General features: G+C 44.5%; 1 protein-coding gene across 1 annotated transcript in view; it reads right to left on the bottom strand.

The window, feature by feature from the left end:
* The window catches only part of HSD17B4 (hydroxysteroid 17-beta dehydrogenase 4), a 116679-nt gene extending 113849 nt beyond the window's left edge, over window positions 1–2830 (bottom strand). The window contains exon 1 of the mRNA XM_050945751.1: window positions 2713–2830. Coding sequence (XP_050801708.1) covers window positions 2713–2770 — 58 coding nt within the window. The 5' untranslated portion in view covers window positions 2771–2830. The remainder of the gene's footprint in view (window positions 1–2712) is intronic.
* Between the last annotated feature and the right edge of the window lie 12447 nt (window positions 2831–15277).

Raw genomic sequence — 15277 nt, 5'->3', positions numbered from 1 at the left:
CATACCAGTAAAAATGTTAACAAAAGTGGATCAAGGGCAGACGTTGTGATTTTTTTCCACATAAGTAATTTTGTTATGAACAAATTAAACATATGACTGAATAAAGTGTAAGGGGGAGGAGGATTTTTAAAAGTGCACACAAAGTGCCTTTGTTCCCCATGAGATCACTTAAAACTGGCTCACAAAGGCTGTTTGGAAACATCGATCATGCTAAATCTAGTAAACAAACCAAGGATTTAGAAATTGAAATTGAGATTATAGGTCGCATTATGTAATACTTTCATTTGGTAATCTCTTTGGTGCCATGCCTACCTATTAGAAAATAATACAGCTCCAATATTTGGCTACTGGCAAGTTGTAATGTACCCCCTTGAGCTGTGCAAAGTTAGGGTTCCCCTTTCTTCATGAGTTTGAACTATCCAAAAGCACAGGCCAGTGAGAATGGTCCACTGGGTGACACCAGAGAGGGTGCTTATGACACACAGAGCAGTCTATGTGGTGTCCACATAAATACCTAATGTAATAATATAGGATTTTCTCCCAGTCTGTCTCCTTCCAAAGAACTTTTCTATAATCTCATTCTCTAGAGATTACATCTACCACTTAATTGACTAAGCAGAAATCTTGGATTTATTTTACAGCTGAGCCAGAATTGGACTCCTGATAATGTTAAAGATGTCTTTGCATGACAGAAATAACTGAAGGACAATAAATGAGGAGGCAAAATAAAATTGGTTTAAGAAAACAGGATAATTGAGAAGAATGTAATATTTTTCTTACACCTGCATTTTGTTTATAGAATGTAGCCTTTTTTATAATTCCAAATCGTTCAAGGGATGATTTTAAAAACTTGTTACACTGGTTTCAATGACTGGAAAAATCAAATTTCCCATTTAAATGACCCTGCTTTCACTTCCTTGAGAGCTGCTGAGGCACCTCATCAGGAACACCTACAGCAGGGGTAGGCAACCTATGGCACATGTGCCAAAGGCGGCACAAGAGCTGATTTTCAGTAGCACTCACACTGCCTGGATCCTGGCCACTGGTCCGGGAGGGCTTTGCATTTTAATTTAATGTTAAATGAAGCTTCTTAAACGTTTTTAAAACCTTATTTACTTGACATACAACAATAATTTAGTTATATATTATAGACTTATAGAAAGAGACTTTCTAAAAACATTAAAATTATTACTGGCACGCGAAACCTTAAATTAGAGTGAATAAATGAAGGCTCGGAGCACCACTTCTGAAAGGTTGTCGATCTCTGACCTACAGGAATGCGAAGGAATACTCTTCTGTCTGCAAGATGCGTTAAGACTCCCTCACTAGTTCTGATTTTTATAAAACGATCAACTTCTAAGTCACTGTGTAAAAGTAATAGTACTATAATCAAAACAAGGTAAGCTCCTATTGAGAATTAAACAAAGCATTTTGATAGATCTGTAGTTAGATAAATGTATTAAGAACTGATTTTAATGTCAAAAGCTGTAGTGAAACCATACTTACTGTGAAACAACCACTTTCAAGAATCCTATGACTTTTACTACAAGTTGTACTTGCTAAATATCCACTGATACCAAGCAACTTTCTGCTTTTTTGTCTTGTATTATTTCCTATTGGCTCAGATGGTCACTTTTTACAAGATTTCACTGAAGAAGAAAGATTTAAAGAACATCACAGAAAACTAACTAACAGCAAAGGAAAATTTGGGAGAGAGCTGAAAGGCATTCCAAGTAGCTTTAAAGCTCTTACTCTGCTTCATAATGTCAACTTTAAAAAACATTTGTTTGAAAACTTTTTGCCAACTATTCTTGCAAGTATCAGCAAAGCATCTTAAATTAATCTATTGTACCTACAAAGCTAAAGCACTGGAATAGACTATGTGTTTCCCTTTGCATGGTTATTACAGTAAAGCAACTCTTTAACAGCCCAAATCCACACTTCAGCAGAGGTCTACATGGTGCAGGTGAGAGGAGAAACGGTTCCTACACCTGTACCGAGCTCATTGCAGGATCAAGGCTTCATTGGGTATCACCTAAGATTATAATAAATTATGAAACAGAAAACAAAATCTCTTCAGCTCTATAGCTTGCTTTGTGTCTGTCAGCACCTGAACGCTCTGACTATATTCAAGCAGCCCACATGCTTTAATTGCATATAGTTGTGTTTTGAAAAGTAGTTTTTCAAAATGCAATTATCTTGCAAGTTGAAGCAAAACCACGCAGGGCGCCTGTTGTAAACATGAGAGTGATTGATCTCTTTCCTTCAAGGGAAGGGGAGTGGCTTCAACCTTGACACCGCGAAATCAAAGTTCCTCCTCGCGGAGCTTAGGAAAACCTTTGCCCCTGTTCTGCACAGCTGAGGCACATCCCACACCCACAGTACTTGACTACACAGAATAAATTGCTGGCCGCCACCACCGCGCACACGCCCCCACTCCTTTGTATCCTTGTTATTGGCAGGCAGAGTTTTCTTTCCCAAACAGCAGAAAGGATTTGAGAGGGGCCCTTTCAGCTGCAGCCAGAGCCGCAAGATCCCCTCTTAACCCCCAATTCCTGCACCCAACTCTTCCTCCAAACCCGCGGCCCGCATCAGCCAGCACCTACGGGAGCAGCACAGGCGACCCCTGGCCAGGGCCGCCCCTCCCGGAGCCCAGCGGACAAATGCAACGTCGTGCAGTGCAAGCCCACAAGGCCCGCGCGAGCCACTTACCTCCCCCGGCTCCAGTCACCAGCACCACGCGCCCGTCGAACCTCAGCGCAGCCGACATGCTGCCCCAACACGCTCCTGGGGCCAAGCGCAAACGCCAAGTGGGGGGACGGGACCACGGCAGCGGCCAAGCACAGGGCGAGAGCAGCGCGCATGCGTCACGCCGCCCCGCGGATCTCTGGGAAATGTAGTGTATTGGCTACAGGCGCTGACTTTCCCTTTTCCTGGTGGGGTCTTTTGAAGAGGTGTGAGTGTGTGTTTGGGGCGGATGGGGAAGAATATCTATAGACTTCTCTCATGTTCCAGTTACTGAGAAAAGTGTCACTGGCAATGCACTGGAGGAGGCGGAGAGGAGCGGGGGGCACCTCGGCAGAAGAGGTGGAGCATGGGCGAGAAGAGGTGGAGTGGGAACATGGGTGGGGCTTTAGGGGGGGAGGCTGAGCAAGGGCTGGGGTTCTGGGGGATTTGGAAGCACGGTCTGGGTGCCGGTGCCCCCCACCTTCTAGGGAGCTTCCAGTGCTCCAGCCCAGTGCCGCCCTAAACACAAGAGCCAGGCGCCATCTCGGACTGGCTTACGGGTATGGAGCACCCCCCTTTTTTTTATTCAGTGGGTGCCTGAGCCCCAGAGCAGTCTCTCTGATTACAGTATCAATGTGTCTAGGGGTCACAGGACTCAGACACCTTTATCAACTGTGGCAGAGTTTTGGGCATTATTCCTAGCGCCAGTGTCTCACTCATTACTTGTACTTTTCTTCCTTGGTAAGATGGTAAAATAGCTTTATCTTCATTTTCTCATCTTTATACTCTAGCTCAGCTGTATTTACAGATACAGTTCTTCTTTCCACTGCTTCCATCCTGTGCAGTGGGCCACGGACCACCTCCCATCCCTGGGTGATGGCAGCAGGGGCCCAGGCCTCCCTCCACCTGGAGCAGCAACAGTGGTGGTGGTGGTGGTGGTGACGGGACCCTGGGATGCCCCCTACCCAGGAGCAGCAGCAGGGCCTCAGGCTGCCACCTACCCCCAGGAGCCGCAGCAGCATCCTCTGGAGCACACACACCCACCCTCACCTCCTAAGATTCAGTTACGGGTATTTTTAGTGAAAGTCACGGACGAGTCACTGGCCATGGTTTTTAGGTTATTGCCCGTGACCCTTCTGTGACTTTTACTAAAACTACCCATGACTAAATCATAGCCTTACTTCTAATATATTGGTCATTCATATCAATGTGAAATGTGTGTATCAACATAATAAGAATAATTAGGGATACTTACTGCTGCTTTAAGATCAGTAACCTGTTTTTCTCTCTGTTTGGTTTTCCTTCAGACAGGACAGGAGGTAGTTATCTCCATGTCTCCTACTGTAAATTAAGCGGGGTTTGCCAAAGACAATAGGAACTATCTTTGTGTAGTGAGGCAACAGGAAAAGCAAATTAACAGAGTACCAACATGGACCATATGGTATCTGCACCCAGAAGAACACACAATAGGGGAGTGGAACTTTGTCAAGTGTGTGCTTCAAAGAGTATATTGCAAAGGAATGTACTGGACTGTAAGAAAGATGGGGAAAAGAGATGTTTATCTATTTACGGACGAACCACCTTGTGGGGCTGTCATAAACAGATAGCTAAGGGTTAATGTCTCTTTCACCTGAAGCACCTGACCAGAGGACCAATCAGGAAACCGGATTTTTTCAACTCTGGGTGGAGGGAATTGTGTGTCTGAGTCTTTTGTCTGTCTGCCTGCTTTCTCTGAGCTTTGGAGAAGTAGTTCTACTTTCTAATTTTCTGTTTCTAAGTGTAAGGACAAAGAGATCAGATAGTAAGTTCTGTGGTTTCTTTTCTTTGGTATTTGCATGAATATAAGTGCTGGAGTGCTTTGATTTGTATTCTTTTTGAATAAGGCTGTTTATTCAATATTCTTTTAAGCAATTGACCCTGTGTTGTATCATCTTAATACAGAGAGAACATTTGTATGTATTTTTCTTTCTTTTTATATAAAGCTTTCTTTTAAGACCTGTTGGAGTTTTTCTTTACTTCAGGGAAATTGAGTCTGTACTCACCAGGGAATTGGTGGGAGGAAGAAATCAAGGGGAGATCTGTGTGTTGGATTGCTAGCCTGATTTTGCATTCCCTCTGGGGGAATAGGAAAGTACTATTTGTTTCCAGGATTGGAAACAGAGAGGGGGAGTCCCTCTGTGTAGTTTCACAGAGCTTGTGTCTGTGTATCTCTTCAGGAGCACCTGGAGGGGGGAAGGGAAAAAGGATTATTTCCCTTTGTTGTGAGACTCAAGGGATTTGGGTCTTGGGGTCCCAGGGAAGGTTTTTCAGGGGGCCCAGAGTGCCCCAAAACACTCTAATTTTTTGGGTGGTGGCAGCAGGTACCAGGTCCAAGCTGGTAGCTAAGCTTGGAGGTTTTCATGCTAACCCCCATATTTTGGACGCTAAGGTCCAAATGTGGGACTAAGGTTATGATATGGTGTGCAGTGGTGGAATAGACAGAATCCAGAAGCCAGTGGAAATATTTTATTTTTCTTTTCTCTGCTAAGGGCTTTTTAGCAGAGAGAAACAGTTCCTTCAAAGTAGGAGACCAGGTTATGGTCTTGAAGGCGCAACAGGCCCATAAGATGGAAGCATCATGGGAAGGGCCATTCACGGTCCAAGAGCGCCTGGGAGCTGTAAACTACCTCATAGCATTTCCCAATTCCTCACTAAAGCCTAAAGTGTACCATGTTAATTCTCTCAAGCCTTTCTATTCCAGAGACTTACAGGTTTGTCAGTTTACAGTCCAGGGAGATGATGCTGGGTGGCCTGACGGTGTCTACTACGACGGGAAAAAAAATGGTGGCGTGGAAGAGGTGAACCTCTCAACCACCCTGGAACGTCTGCAGCGGCAACAAATCAAGGAGCTGTGCACTAGCTTCGCCCCATTGTTCTCAGCCACCCCAGGACGGATTGAACGGGCATACCACTCCATTGATACAGGTAATGCTCACCCAATCAGAACCCCACCCTACCGAGTGTCTCCTCATGCCCAAGCTGCTATAGAACGGGAGATCCAGAACATGCTACAGATGGGTATAATCCGCTCATCTACCAGTGCATGGGCATCTCCAGTGGTTCTGGTACCCAAACCAGATGGGGAAATACGCTTTTGCGTGGACTACCGTAAGCTAAATGCTGTAACTCGTCCGCACAACTATCCAATGCCACGTACCGATGAGCTATTGGAAAAGTTGGTACGTGCCCAGTTCATCTCTACAATAGACTTAACCAAGGGGTACTGGCAAGTACCGCTAGACGAACCTGCCAAGGAGAGGTCAGCATTCGTCACCCATGCGGGGGTGTATGAATTCAATGTCCTTCCTTTCGGCCTTCAAAATGCACCCGCCACCTTCCAGAGGCTGGTAGATGGTCTACTAGCTGGACTGGGAGAATTTGCAGTTGCCTACCTCGATGATGTGGCCATTTTTTCAGACTCCTGGCCCGAACTCCTACTACACCTGGAAAAGGTCTTTAAGCGCATCAGGCAGGCAGGACTAACTGTTAAGGCCAAAAAGTGTCAAATAGGCCAAAACAGAGTGACTTACCTGGGTCACCAGGTGGGTCGAGGAACCATAAACCCCCTACAGGCCAAGGTGGATGCTATCCAAAAGTGGCCTGTCCCACGGTCCAAGAAGCAGGTCCAATCCTTCTTAGGCTTGGCCGGATACTACAGGCGATTTGTACCCCACTACAGCCAAATCGCTGCCCCACTGACCGACCTGACCAAAAAGACCCAGCCAAATGCAGTTAAGTGGACTGATAAGTGTCAAAAGGCCTTTACCCAACTTAAGGCAACGCTCATGTCTGACCCTGTGCTCAGGGCCCCGGATTTTGACAAGCCATTCCTAGTAACCACAGATGCATCTGAGCGTGGTATAGTAGCGGTGCTCATGCAGGAAGCAACAGATCACAACTTCCATCCTGTCGTGTTTCTCAGCAAGAAACTGTCTGAGAGGGAAAGTCACTGGTCAGTCAGTGAAAAGAAATGCTATGCCATTGTGTACGCCCTGCAAAAACCTACGCCCATATGTTTGGGGACGGCGGTTCCAACTACAAACTGACCATGCTGCACTAAAGTGGCTTCATACTGCCAAGGGGAACAACAAGAAACTTCTTCGTTGGAGTTTAGCTCTCCAAGATTTTGATTTTGAAATTCAACACATCACAGGAGCTTCTAACAAAGTAGCTGATGCACTCTCCCGTGAGAGTTTCCCAGAATTCAGTAGTTAAAAAGTGTTCTTAAAATGTAGAAGTCTGTTAGTTATATACTTAGGAGTATATGTAAAGGTGTATGTGTTGTATTAATCTGTTTATTTTCAAGTTCTAGAAGGAAATCGCCGCCAGTGAGCTTCCCCACTGTCTGCAATTTGGGGGGCATGTCATAAACAGATAGCTAAGGGTTAATGTCTCTTTCACCTGAAGCACCTGACCAGAGGACCAATCAGGAAACCGGATTTTTTCAACTCTGGGTGGAGGGAATTGTGTGTCTGAATCTTTTGTCTGTCTGCCTGCTTTCTCTGAGCTTTGGAGAAGTAGTTCTACTTTCTAATTTTCTGTTTCTAAGTGTAAGGACAAAGAGATCAGATAGTAAGTTCTATGGTTTCTTTTCTTTGGTATTTGCATGAATATAAGTGCTGGAGTGCTTTGATTTGTATTCTTTTTGAATAAGGCTGTTTATTCAATATTCTTTTAAGCAATTGACCCTGTGTTGTATCATCTTAATACAGAGAGAACATTTGTATGTATTTTTCTTTCTTTTTATATAAAGCTTTCTTTTAAGACCTGTTGGAGTTTTTCTTTACTTCAGGGAAATTGAGTCTGTACTCACCAGGGAATTGGTGGGAGGAAGAAATCAAGGGGAGATCTGTGTGTTGGATTGCTAGCCTGATTTTGCATTCCCTCTGGGGGAATAGGAAAGTACTATTTGTTTCCAGGATTGGAAACAGAGAGGGGGAGTCCCTCTGTGTAGTTTCACAGAGCTTGTGTCTGTGTATCTCTTCAGGAGCACCTGGAGGGGGGAAGGGAAAAAGGATTATTTCCCTTTGTTGTGAGACTCAAGGGATTTGGGTCTTGGGGTCCCAGGGAAGGTTTTTCAGGGGGACCAGAGTGCCCCAAAACACTCTAATTTTTTGGGTGGTGGCAGCAGGTACCAGGTCCAAGCTGGTAACTAAGCTTGGAGGTTTTCATGCTAACCCCCATATTTTGGACGCTAAGGTCCAAATGTGGGACTAAGGTTATGATAGGGGCATAGGCGAAACATGAAAATGTGAATCCTGGTATAACTGAATACTAGTAAGGACTACAGGAAAAGGTTTTATAGATAAGATTATGTTAGAGTTAAGTTTTAGTCTTGTAGAAGTGTTCTTCTGTTGTTTTTCATTTATAACTGTCTGTTTCTATTATCTTTGCTTAGTGTCACTTTAATCTGCTCTTTATTAATAAACTTGTTCTTGGTTTTATTATTAATTCTTCCCTCAACTGAGCCAGTAGGGTAGTGTGTATACTGTCTCCTTGGAGACAGCAGACGTGGTCTTTTCTGTGAGTGTCCAGTGACAGGAGGCGGGATACTGCACAGGAATGCTCTTCCAGGGGAGCTTGGGGACTAGGGTGAATAAAATGTTACCTGCAAGGCAAAGTAAAAGCTGGCAGAGCTTCTGAGGAGATTGGTTGGCTAATGGACTGGGGTGAGAGGGAGCTGTTACCTAGTTTACCTCAAGCAAGGGAGCGGAGTAACAAAGTCACCCGTAGTCTGCGCTCCTGAGAAAACATTAGAGGAACATTGGACTCTATATTTTGTTGAACTCTTACCTTGGAAGAGAGCAATTGGTGACCCAGCTTGAGGTTTGCATCACTACCTACTGAAAGATGGACTGTCATAGTGCTGGAGTGATTAACAGGAAGGGACCCAAAGAAGGAGGACAGCTGGGACCTAGTGACCTAACCACTAATAATTTTTGTTGCCCTTTTCTTAATCTTTTCCAAGTCCAATATATTTTTTTGAGATGTGGTGACCACAGCTGCACACAGTATTCAAGATGTGAGCATACCATGGGTTTATATAAAAGCAACATGATATTTTCTGTCCTATTATCTATCCCTTTCTTAATTATTCCGAGCATTCTGTTTGTTTTTTTGACTGCCACTGCACATTGAGTGGATGTTTTCAGAGAACTATCCACAATGACTCCAAGATCTCTTTCTTGAGTGGTAACAGCCAATTTAGACCCTGTCATTTTATATGTATAGCTAGGATTATGTTTTCCAATGCACATTACCTTGCATTTATCAACATTAAATTTCATCTGCCATTTTGTTGCCCAATCACCCAGTTCTGAGAGATCCTTTTGTAGCTCTTCGCAGTCTGCCTGGGCGTTAACTATCTTCAGTAATTTTGTATCATCTGCAAATTTTGCCATCTCACTGTTTGTTTACCCCAGGGGTAGGTAACCTATGGCACCGGTGCCGAAGGCGGCACACGAGCTGATTTTCAGTAGCACTCACACTGCCTGGGTTCTGGCCACCGGTCCAGGGGGCTCTGTATTTTAATTTAATTTTAAATGAAGCTTCTTAAACATTTTGAAACCTTATTTACTTTACATACAACAATAGTTTAATAATTATATATTATAGACTTATAGAAAGAGACCTTCTAAAAATGTTAAAATGTATTACTGGCACGCGAAACCTTAAATTAGAGTGAATAAATGAAGACTTGGCACAGCACCTCTGAAAGGTTGCCGACTCCTGATTTACCCTTTTTTCCAGATCATTTTTGAATACATTGAATAGGACTGGTCCCAGAACAGACCCCTGCGGACACCACTATTTACCTCTCTCCATTCTGAAAACTGACCATTTATACCTACCCTTTGTTTCCTATCTTTCCTATCAGTTACCAATCCATGAGAGCACCTTCCATTTTATCCTTGCTCAGGCATTGTCAGTTTCATCTAGAACAATTTACAAACTGGGAACCTAATCCTCTAAACCCTTAATCATTTGATCAGTTCCATTGAAGACAATGGGACTATTTGCATGACTATGGACCCCTTTTGTGGACTGGTGAGAGTTTCAGGAGTCTGTTCCTATAAAGGAAGTTGAATCCCCCATTGAAATGCAATGTTTGGGTATAATACCGTAATGCAATTTAGGATACAGTTCTACTTAAAAATTGTCTTTTAATAAGTCCTACATATGCTGAAATGGCTCCTCACCCAACTCCCATATTCCATACAGACAGACTGAATATTACATATTTGGGGGGAAAGCGAGTAGTTAAACATGTTGATGTTTGTATATACAAAGGGCGGTGTCGGAGGGAGTAGGGTGGGGGCCCTAGGTTTGGGGTGGGGCAGGAAGGAGTCACAGGGAGGGTCACGTGAACCCCCTTGTGTCCCTCCCATGAGTGCATTACCGGCAAGAAAGGATTTCTACTGGCATCACTGTGCACAGCCGCCAACCACATGTGTCCCAGCAGCAGCAGAACCAGCAGTGCCAACAAATGGCCAGCCAGCAACAACAGCAAGCAGTGCATTTGAGAGTTGGCAGTGCAGCAGCAAGAACAGCAACAGTGCCTGGTCCAGCAAATGGTAACCCTCTCTACAATCCCAGGGGGCAAACGAAAACCCTGCAGCAGGGCTTCTCAGTGCCACTCCAGGCCCAATTCTTCTGATAAAACTCAAAGTTGAGGCCTGAAGCTGACCCGGAAGCATCATCTTTGAGCAGACGACTACTACAACTTGGCTAACCAAGCACTGGGCTATTTTGTTGGCACCCTCCCTGACCGGGCCGGCTCAAGCTGCATATCAAGGCCTTTATGCCATGGCCACACAAGATTATGCTATGAATCTTGTCAGAATGCTTGGTACTGGAGGTCCAGAGGCCTGAGGTGAAAGCACAGTGAGTGGTTTTTGGCTGTGATGTAGAAGACCCATGCATAGCCTTGAGCAGCTATGGCATCGAGGCTCAGATACAGAGCTTGAGCCAAGCCCAATCTGCTAGGATGCCATCAACATAGCCCAGTACTCTGGTGGCCACCATGCTGCAGTGGTGATCCACTCAAAGGTGATGAGGAAGATCCGGGTCATCTTCAAGCCCAATCATGGCCAAAAGCCATTGAGAGAGAGATGCTGGACTTTGAGCAGTGGCCCAGAGCCTTAAGGAACATTGTTGGCAATGGCTCCAACCCAAAAGTGAACTGGGGAGCAGCTGGCTGAGCAGATAATACCGGAACAGTTTATGCAGGTCTACTTGGCTAGAGGACAGGAGTGGGTGTTGCGACACAGATCAGAAATGTTGGTTGATGACATGAACCTGACAGAATTATATGGCAGCAGCAGGCCCAGCCTTTAGAACTCTGAGGCATGAAGCCACTCGTCCCAGGGGACTGCTGCCTATGGATCTACAAGCCAGATGAGGACAGTGGCCTCTTGGAAACTATATACCTAGCTCAGCTCTGCAGGTGACCAGTAGCTATGGCAAGACCACAGAGACCTGGCCTCACATGGCCAGGCAAAAGCCCAGTTCCAAAGGTGAGTTCTCCTCAGAAGCACAACAGCCCCCTGGGAAGCAGGGGAACAGGGTGGGTTCCTCAATGGGAAGCTGTTTTGCACATGGAGAATGGGGTCATTTCCACTGCAACTTCACCTTCATGGATTTCAAATACGGGCAGGCTTAAACATCTGATACTAGGGCATGGGCAGCAGGTATCATAGGCTGGGGGAAACAGTGCCTCCCCAAACAGCCAGGCGTGTTCCCCCCGCCCCCCTGCTTCCTCTTGGCGGGGCTCCAGTCTCCCGGGCTTGGGCTGTGCCGCATGCTTTCCCTGCACTGGGAGGGCCTGCGCCACTGACTCTGGGGCATTAACCTAGGGCAGAGAGCCGGCCTCTGTGGTGGGGAGGGCCTCTGGGCTGCAGCAGCGGTGCAGAAGGGGTAGGGCTGGAGGCTAGCCTCCCCCAGCTGGTGGTTCACATGCTGCCCATGCACTAGAGCTCAGAAAAGAGGCCCAGTAAAGGTGTTAGTCTGAGTATGAATTAACAGGGTAGAATTGCCAGGTCAAGTAGACTCAGACTGTGGCCAAATGTTGATTAGAGAACAACGGGACATTCATGGGGACATCATCTATCTTAGATGCATACCCAGGGATATACCCCTGTATCCCACAAGAGAGACAGCTAAGAGTAGGAAATTGCACAGAAATGGTAATAGAAGGTTTGGCTCCCACTTTACCTTACCTAGTAATTCTGGGCTGTGATTGGAAGTATTTCAGGGATGTCATAAAAGCATGGGCTGATGGCCCCCTTGAAGGAGCTGACCTTCCCTTCTGCCTGTGGGCCCAGTGCTATGATGCCATTGTAAAACTGGTACTGGAAAGTACCCTTTATGATCCTCTAGCTTTACCTCCTGCATAGAATTTCATCCAGTAATTCCCACAAAATGTGACTGAATTGAGTCTGACATACTGTGCTATGAAAGGAGATATAGATTTACATGGAGACAGTTTTCAGCAGAAGTTTGTCCATTAATATTGGCTGTCATGCCACACTAAATTTTATTTTTTTAACTAAATATTGTCAGCTTAGCAGCTATATTGCTCTATTACAAAACAGTGAAATAAAATTATTAAAATTCCCTATTGAAATTCAAAGAGCTCAAGGGTGCACAGGACCATTTATAGTAGAAAAACAGTATTGCACAGGACTGTGATGCATTTCTTTCAATAACAGTTTAGTGAGAAACACAGTGTGGTCATTACATCATTGTATCATTACATACACCACTGTAAATTGCCTCTGATGATGCTACTTTGTGTGTCAAGTCTGTGTAGGTGGCAGCACCTTCAACTGATTTTTAATACAGTATTACAAAAAACAGTGACCCTGGGTTGTTAGTCCTGCACTAAAGAGAGGCTAGACAATTGTACATGTCAGATGCACTCCACTATATTTTGACATAATCTTTAAAGTTTATTTGGGCCGTGTTTTTAAAAATCCTATTTCTACTAGACAAGTTGACCACCAGCTTATACCAGGTCCTTCAGTGGCTTTTGTAGAAAGGTTTCACTGTTTTTCTATGCCATTAGGTTTGTATTAACCAAAATTGTGGTGGTATTTTTTTAACGGGTATTTACATATCCATTTACAATATGTATCTGTCTATACAAGCATGACCCCAAATCGCCTCACCCCAACTCATGCGTGTGGTAATTGCATGCATAAAGTAGAAACAATTGGTTTTGACTTTTTAAAAATCTGCCCCAAATTTATTCCCATCTTATTTGATCAGTCTATAAGCACCACCATGGGGAACAAAAATTTGATAATACAGTATATGGTGTGACATATGCAATATCTTAGGCCATGGCTACAGTGGCACTTTACAGCGCTGCAACTTTCTCGCTCAGGGGTGTGAAAAAAAAAAACACACCCCTGAGCACTGCAAGATACAGTGCTGTAAAGCATCACTGTAAACAGTGCTGCGGCACTGGAAGCGCGGCTTCCAGCGCTGCAAGCTAAACCCCATGAGAAGGTGGAGTACGTGCAGCGCTGGGAGAGCTCTCTCCCAGCGCTGGCGCTGCAACTACACTCACACTTCAAAGCGCTGCCGTGGCAGCGCTCCTGCAGCAGTGCTTTGAAGTTTCGAGTGTAGCCATACCCTAAGATAAACCTGACTGAATTAAGTTTAATACTGCTGGGGTCCATTGTATTAAAATGCAAGTGTTTGTTTTATGAGATTGTATGTAACTTCTCCTGAAGGAGGGGTTATGCTAATATAATTCTTCAGGTTATCAACCCTTTGAAACTTTGCCCTGGGGAGGGGACCTTCTCTCTGACTGATCACCTGTTTTTCAGAGGTTCAGACCGGATTTGCTAGAAACCATCAGACAAAGAAAGGATGTTGTGATAAATAGCCTGGTGGTGAGCTGACGTAGGGCTTTTGCTCTCATACAGCAAATGGGTACGACCTAGGGTGGGCACCAATCCTTAGGAAAGAATTGAAAGGACTTTGGTCTACCCAGCTCCCTGTAAGACTGGGTTCTCATTCTGAGCAAAGGGTGTGATGAATTCAAGACCACAAGAAAATGCTGGTTGGGGTTCTGAAGGACTATTTCTGCCAGAGACTATGGAGGAGATATAATTGTTTTTAAGGTTGTTTTTTCTGTAATTCTTCTCCTTAGGAATAAAATAGGCTTGCTTAGAACAAACTGCAGGGTGACCTATAACTAGGGCAATTATACAGTGCTCTGAGGACAGAAGCAATGCAGGCCTGCTTTGGCAGACTGTGCTTTCTGGGGAATAACACAGTGAAGGCAGGGAACTATTTTGATAGCAGCCTTCAACTACCTGAAGCGGGGGTTCCAAAGAGGATGGAGCTTGGCTGTTTTCAGTGGTGGCAGATGACAGAACAAGGAGCAACGGTCTCAAGGTGCAGTGGGGGAGGTCTAGGTTGGATATTAGGAAACTATTTCACTTGGAGGGTGGTGAAGCACTGGAATGGGTTACCTAGGCAGGTGATGGAATCTCCATCCTTAGGGGTTTTTACCACCTGTATTGACAAAGCCCTGGCTGGGATGATTTAGCTGGGATTTGTCCTGCTTTGAGCAGGGGATTGGACTAGATGACCTCCTGAGGTCTCGTCCAATCTGGCAATGCCCTGGTCAGAAGGGAGAGAGAGATGAGTCTTCACCCAAGAGAGGTGACAGCTGGGGAACTGGAAGCTTGAGGGGAAAGAGAGGTGCAATTATCCTGAACTGTAACAATAGCTCTTCAATCTAGAAGAAAACAGAACAACATTATCCAATCGCTGGAAGTTAAAATCTAAGAGAATGCAGTCTAGAAATAAAATGATTTTTTTTAAAGTGAGTAATTAATCACTAGAACAATTTATCAAGGACTGTGGTGGATTCTCCATTGCTGAACATTTTAAAATCAAGATTGGATGCTTTTCTAAAAGATATATTGTAAGTCAGCCACAGCTATTGGACTTGAAGGAGCAATCAATTCAGGGATATATTATGGCCTGTGTTCTGCAGGAGGTCAAAATAGGTCAATGGTCCCTTTTGGTCAGTCTATTAATTTATGAGTCTGCTTCACAATAGATATTGTCTATTTTGGTCTTTTTCAAGATAAAAATCAAAACTGATATTTTCCCCATTCCAACACAAAAACTGATACATAACCATGATTATTTTTATTGACTTGCCAATGCCTCTTCAACATACACACACATCCTCATCCTCATCCTATATTTCCTTTATAGTGCTCTCCTGGGTTTTTTTCTAGGATGGATGCCGCACAAAAGTAGAAAGGCGATACTATGTTTGCAAGAAATCCAGTCCTTGCCTATTAGTGCTTTACTGTCTACAGCTAGCAAAGTGATGTTTTATATGGAGTCAGAATCTTCAAAACTGGCACTTATCAGGACTACACCATGTAGTCTGGCTGAAAGGCTCCTTTAGAAGGTGCAAACTGAACTGTATCACTTCTTATTTATTAGCAGTAGGATTTTATCTTAAAGGATTACTGTA

Source organism: Gopherus flavomarginatus, chromosome 3 (assembly GCF_025201925.1).
Source record: "Gopherus flavomarginatus isolate rGopFla2 chromosome 3, rGopFla2.mat.asm, whole genome shotgun sequence".
In the NCBI taxonomy this organism is placed as follows: Eukaryota; Metazoa; Chordata; order Testudines; family Testudinidae; genus Gopherus; species Gopherus flavomarginatus.
This window is presented reverse-complemented; position numbering and strand designations above follow the sequence as displayed.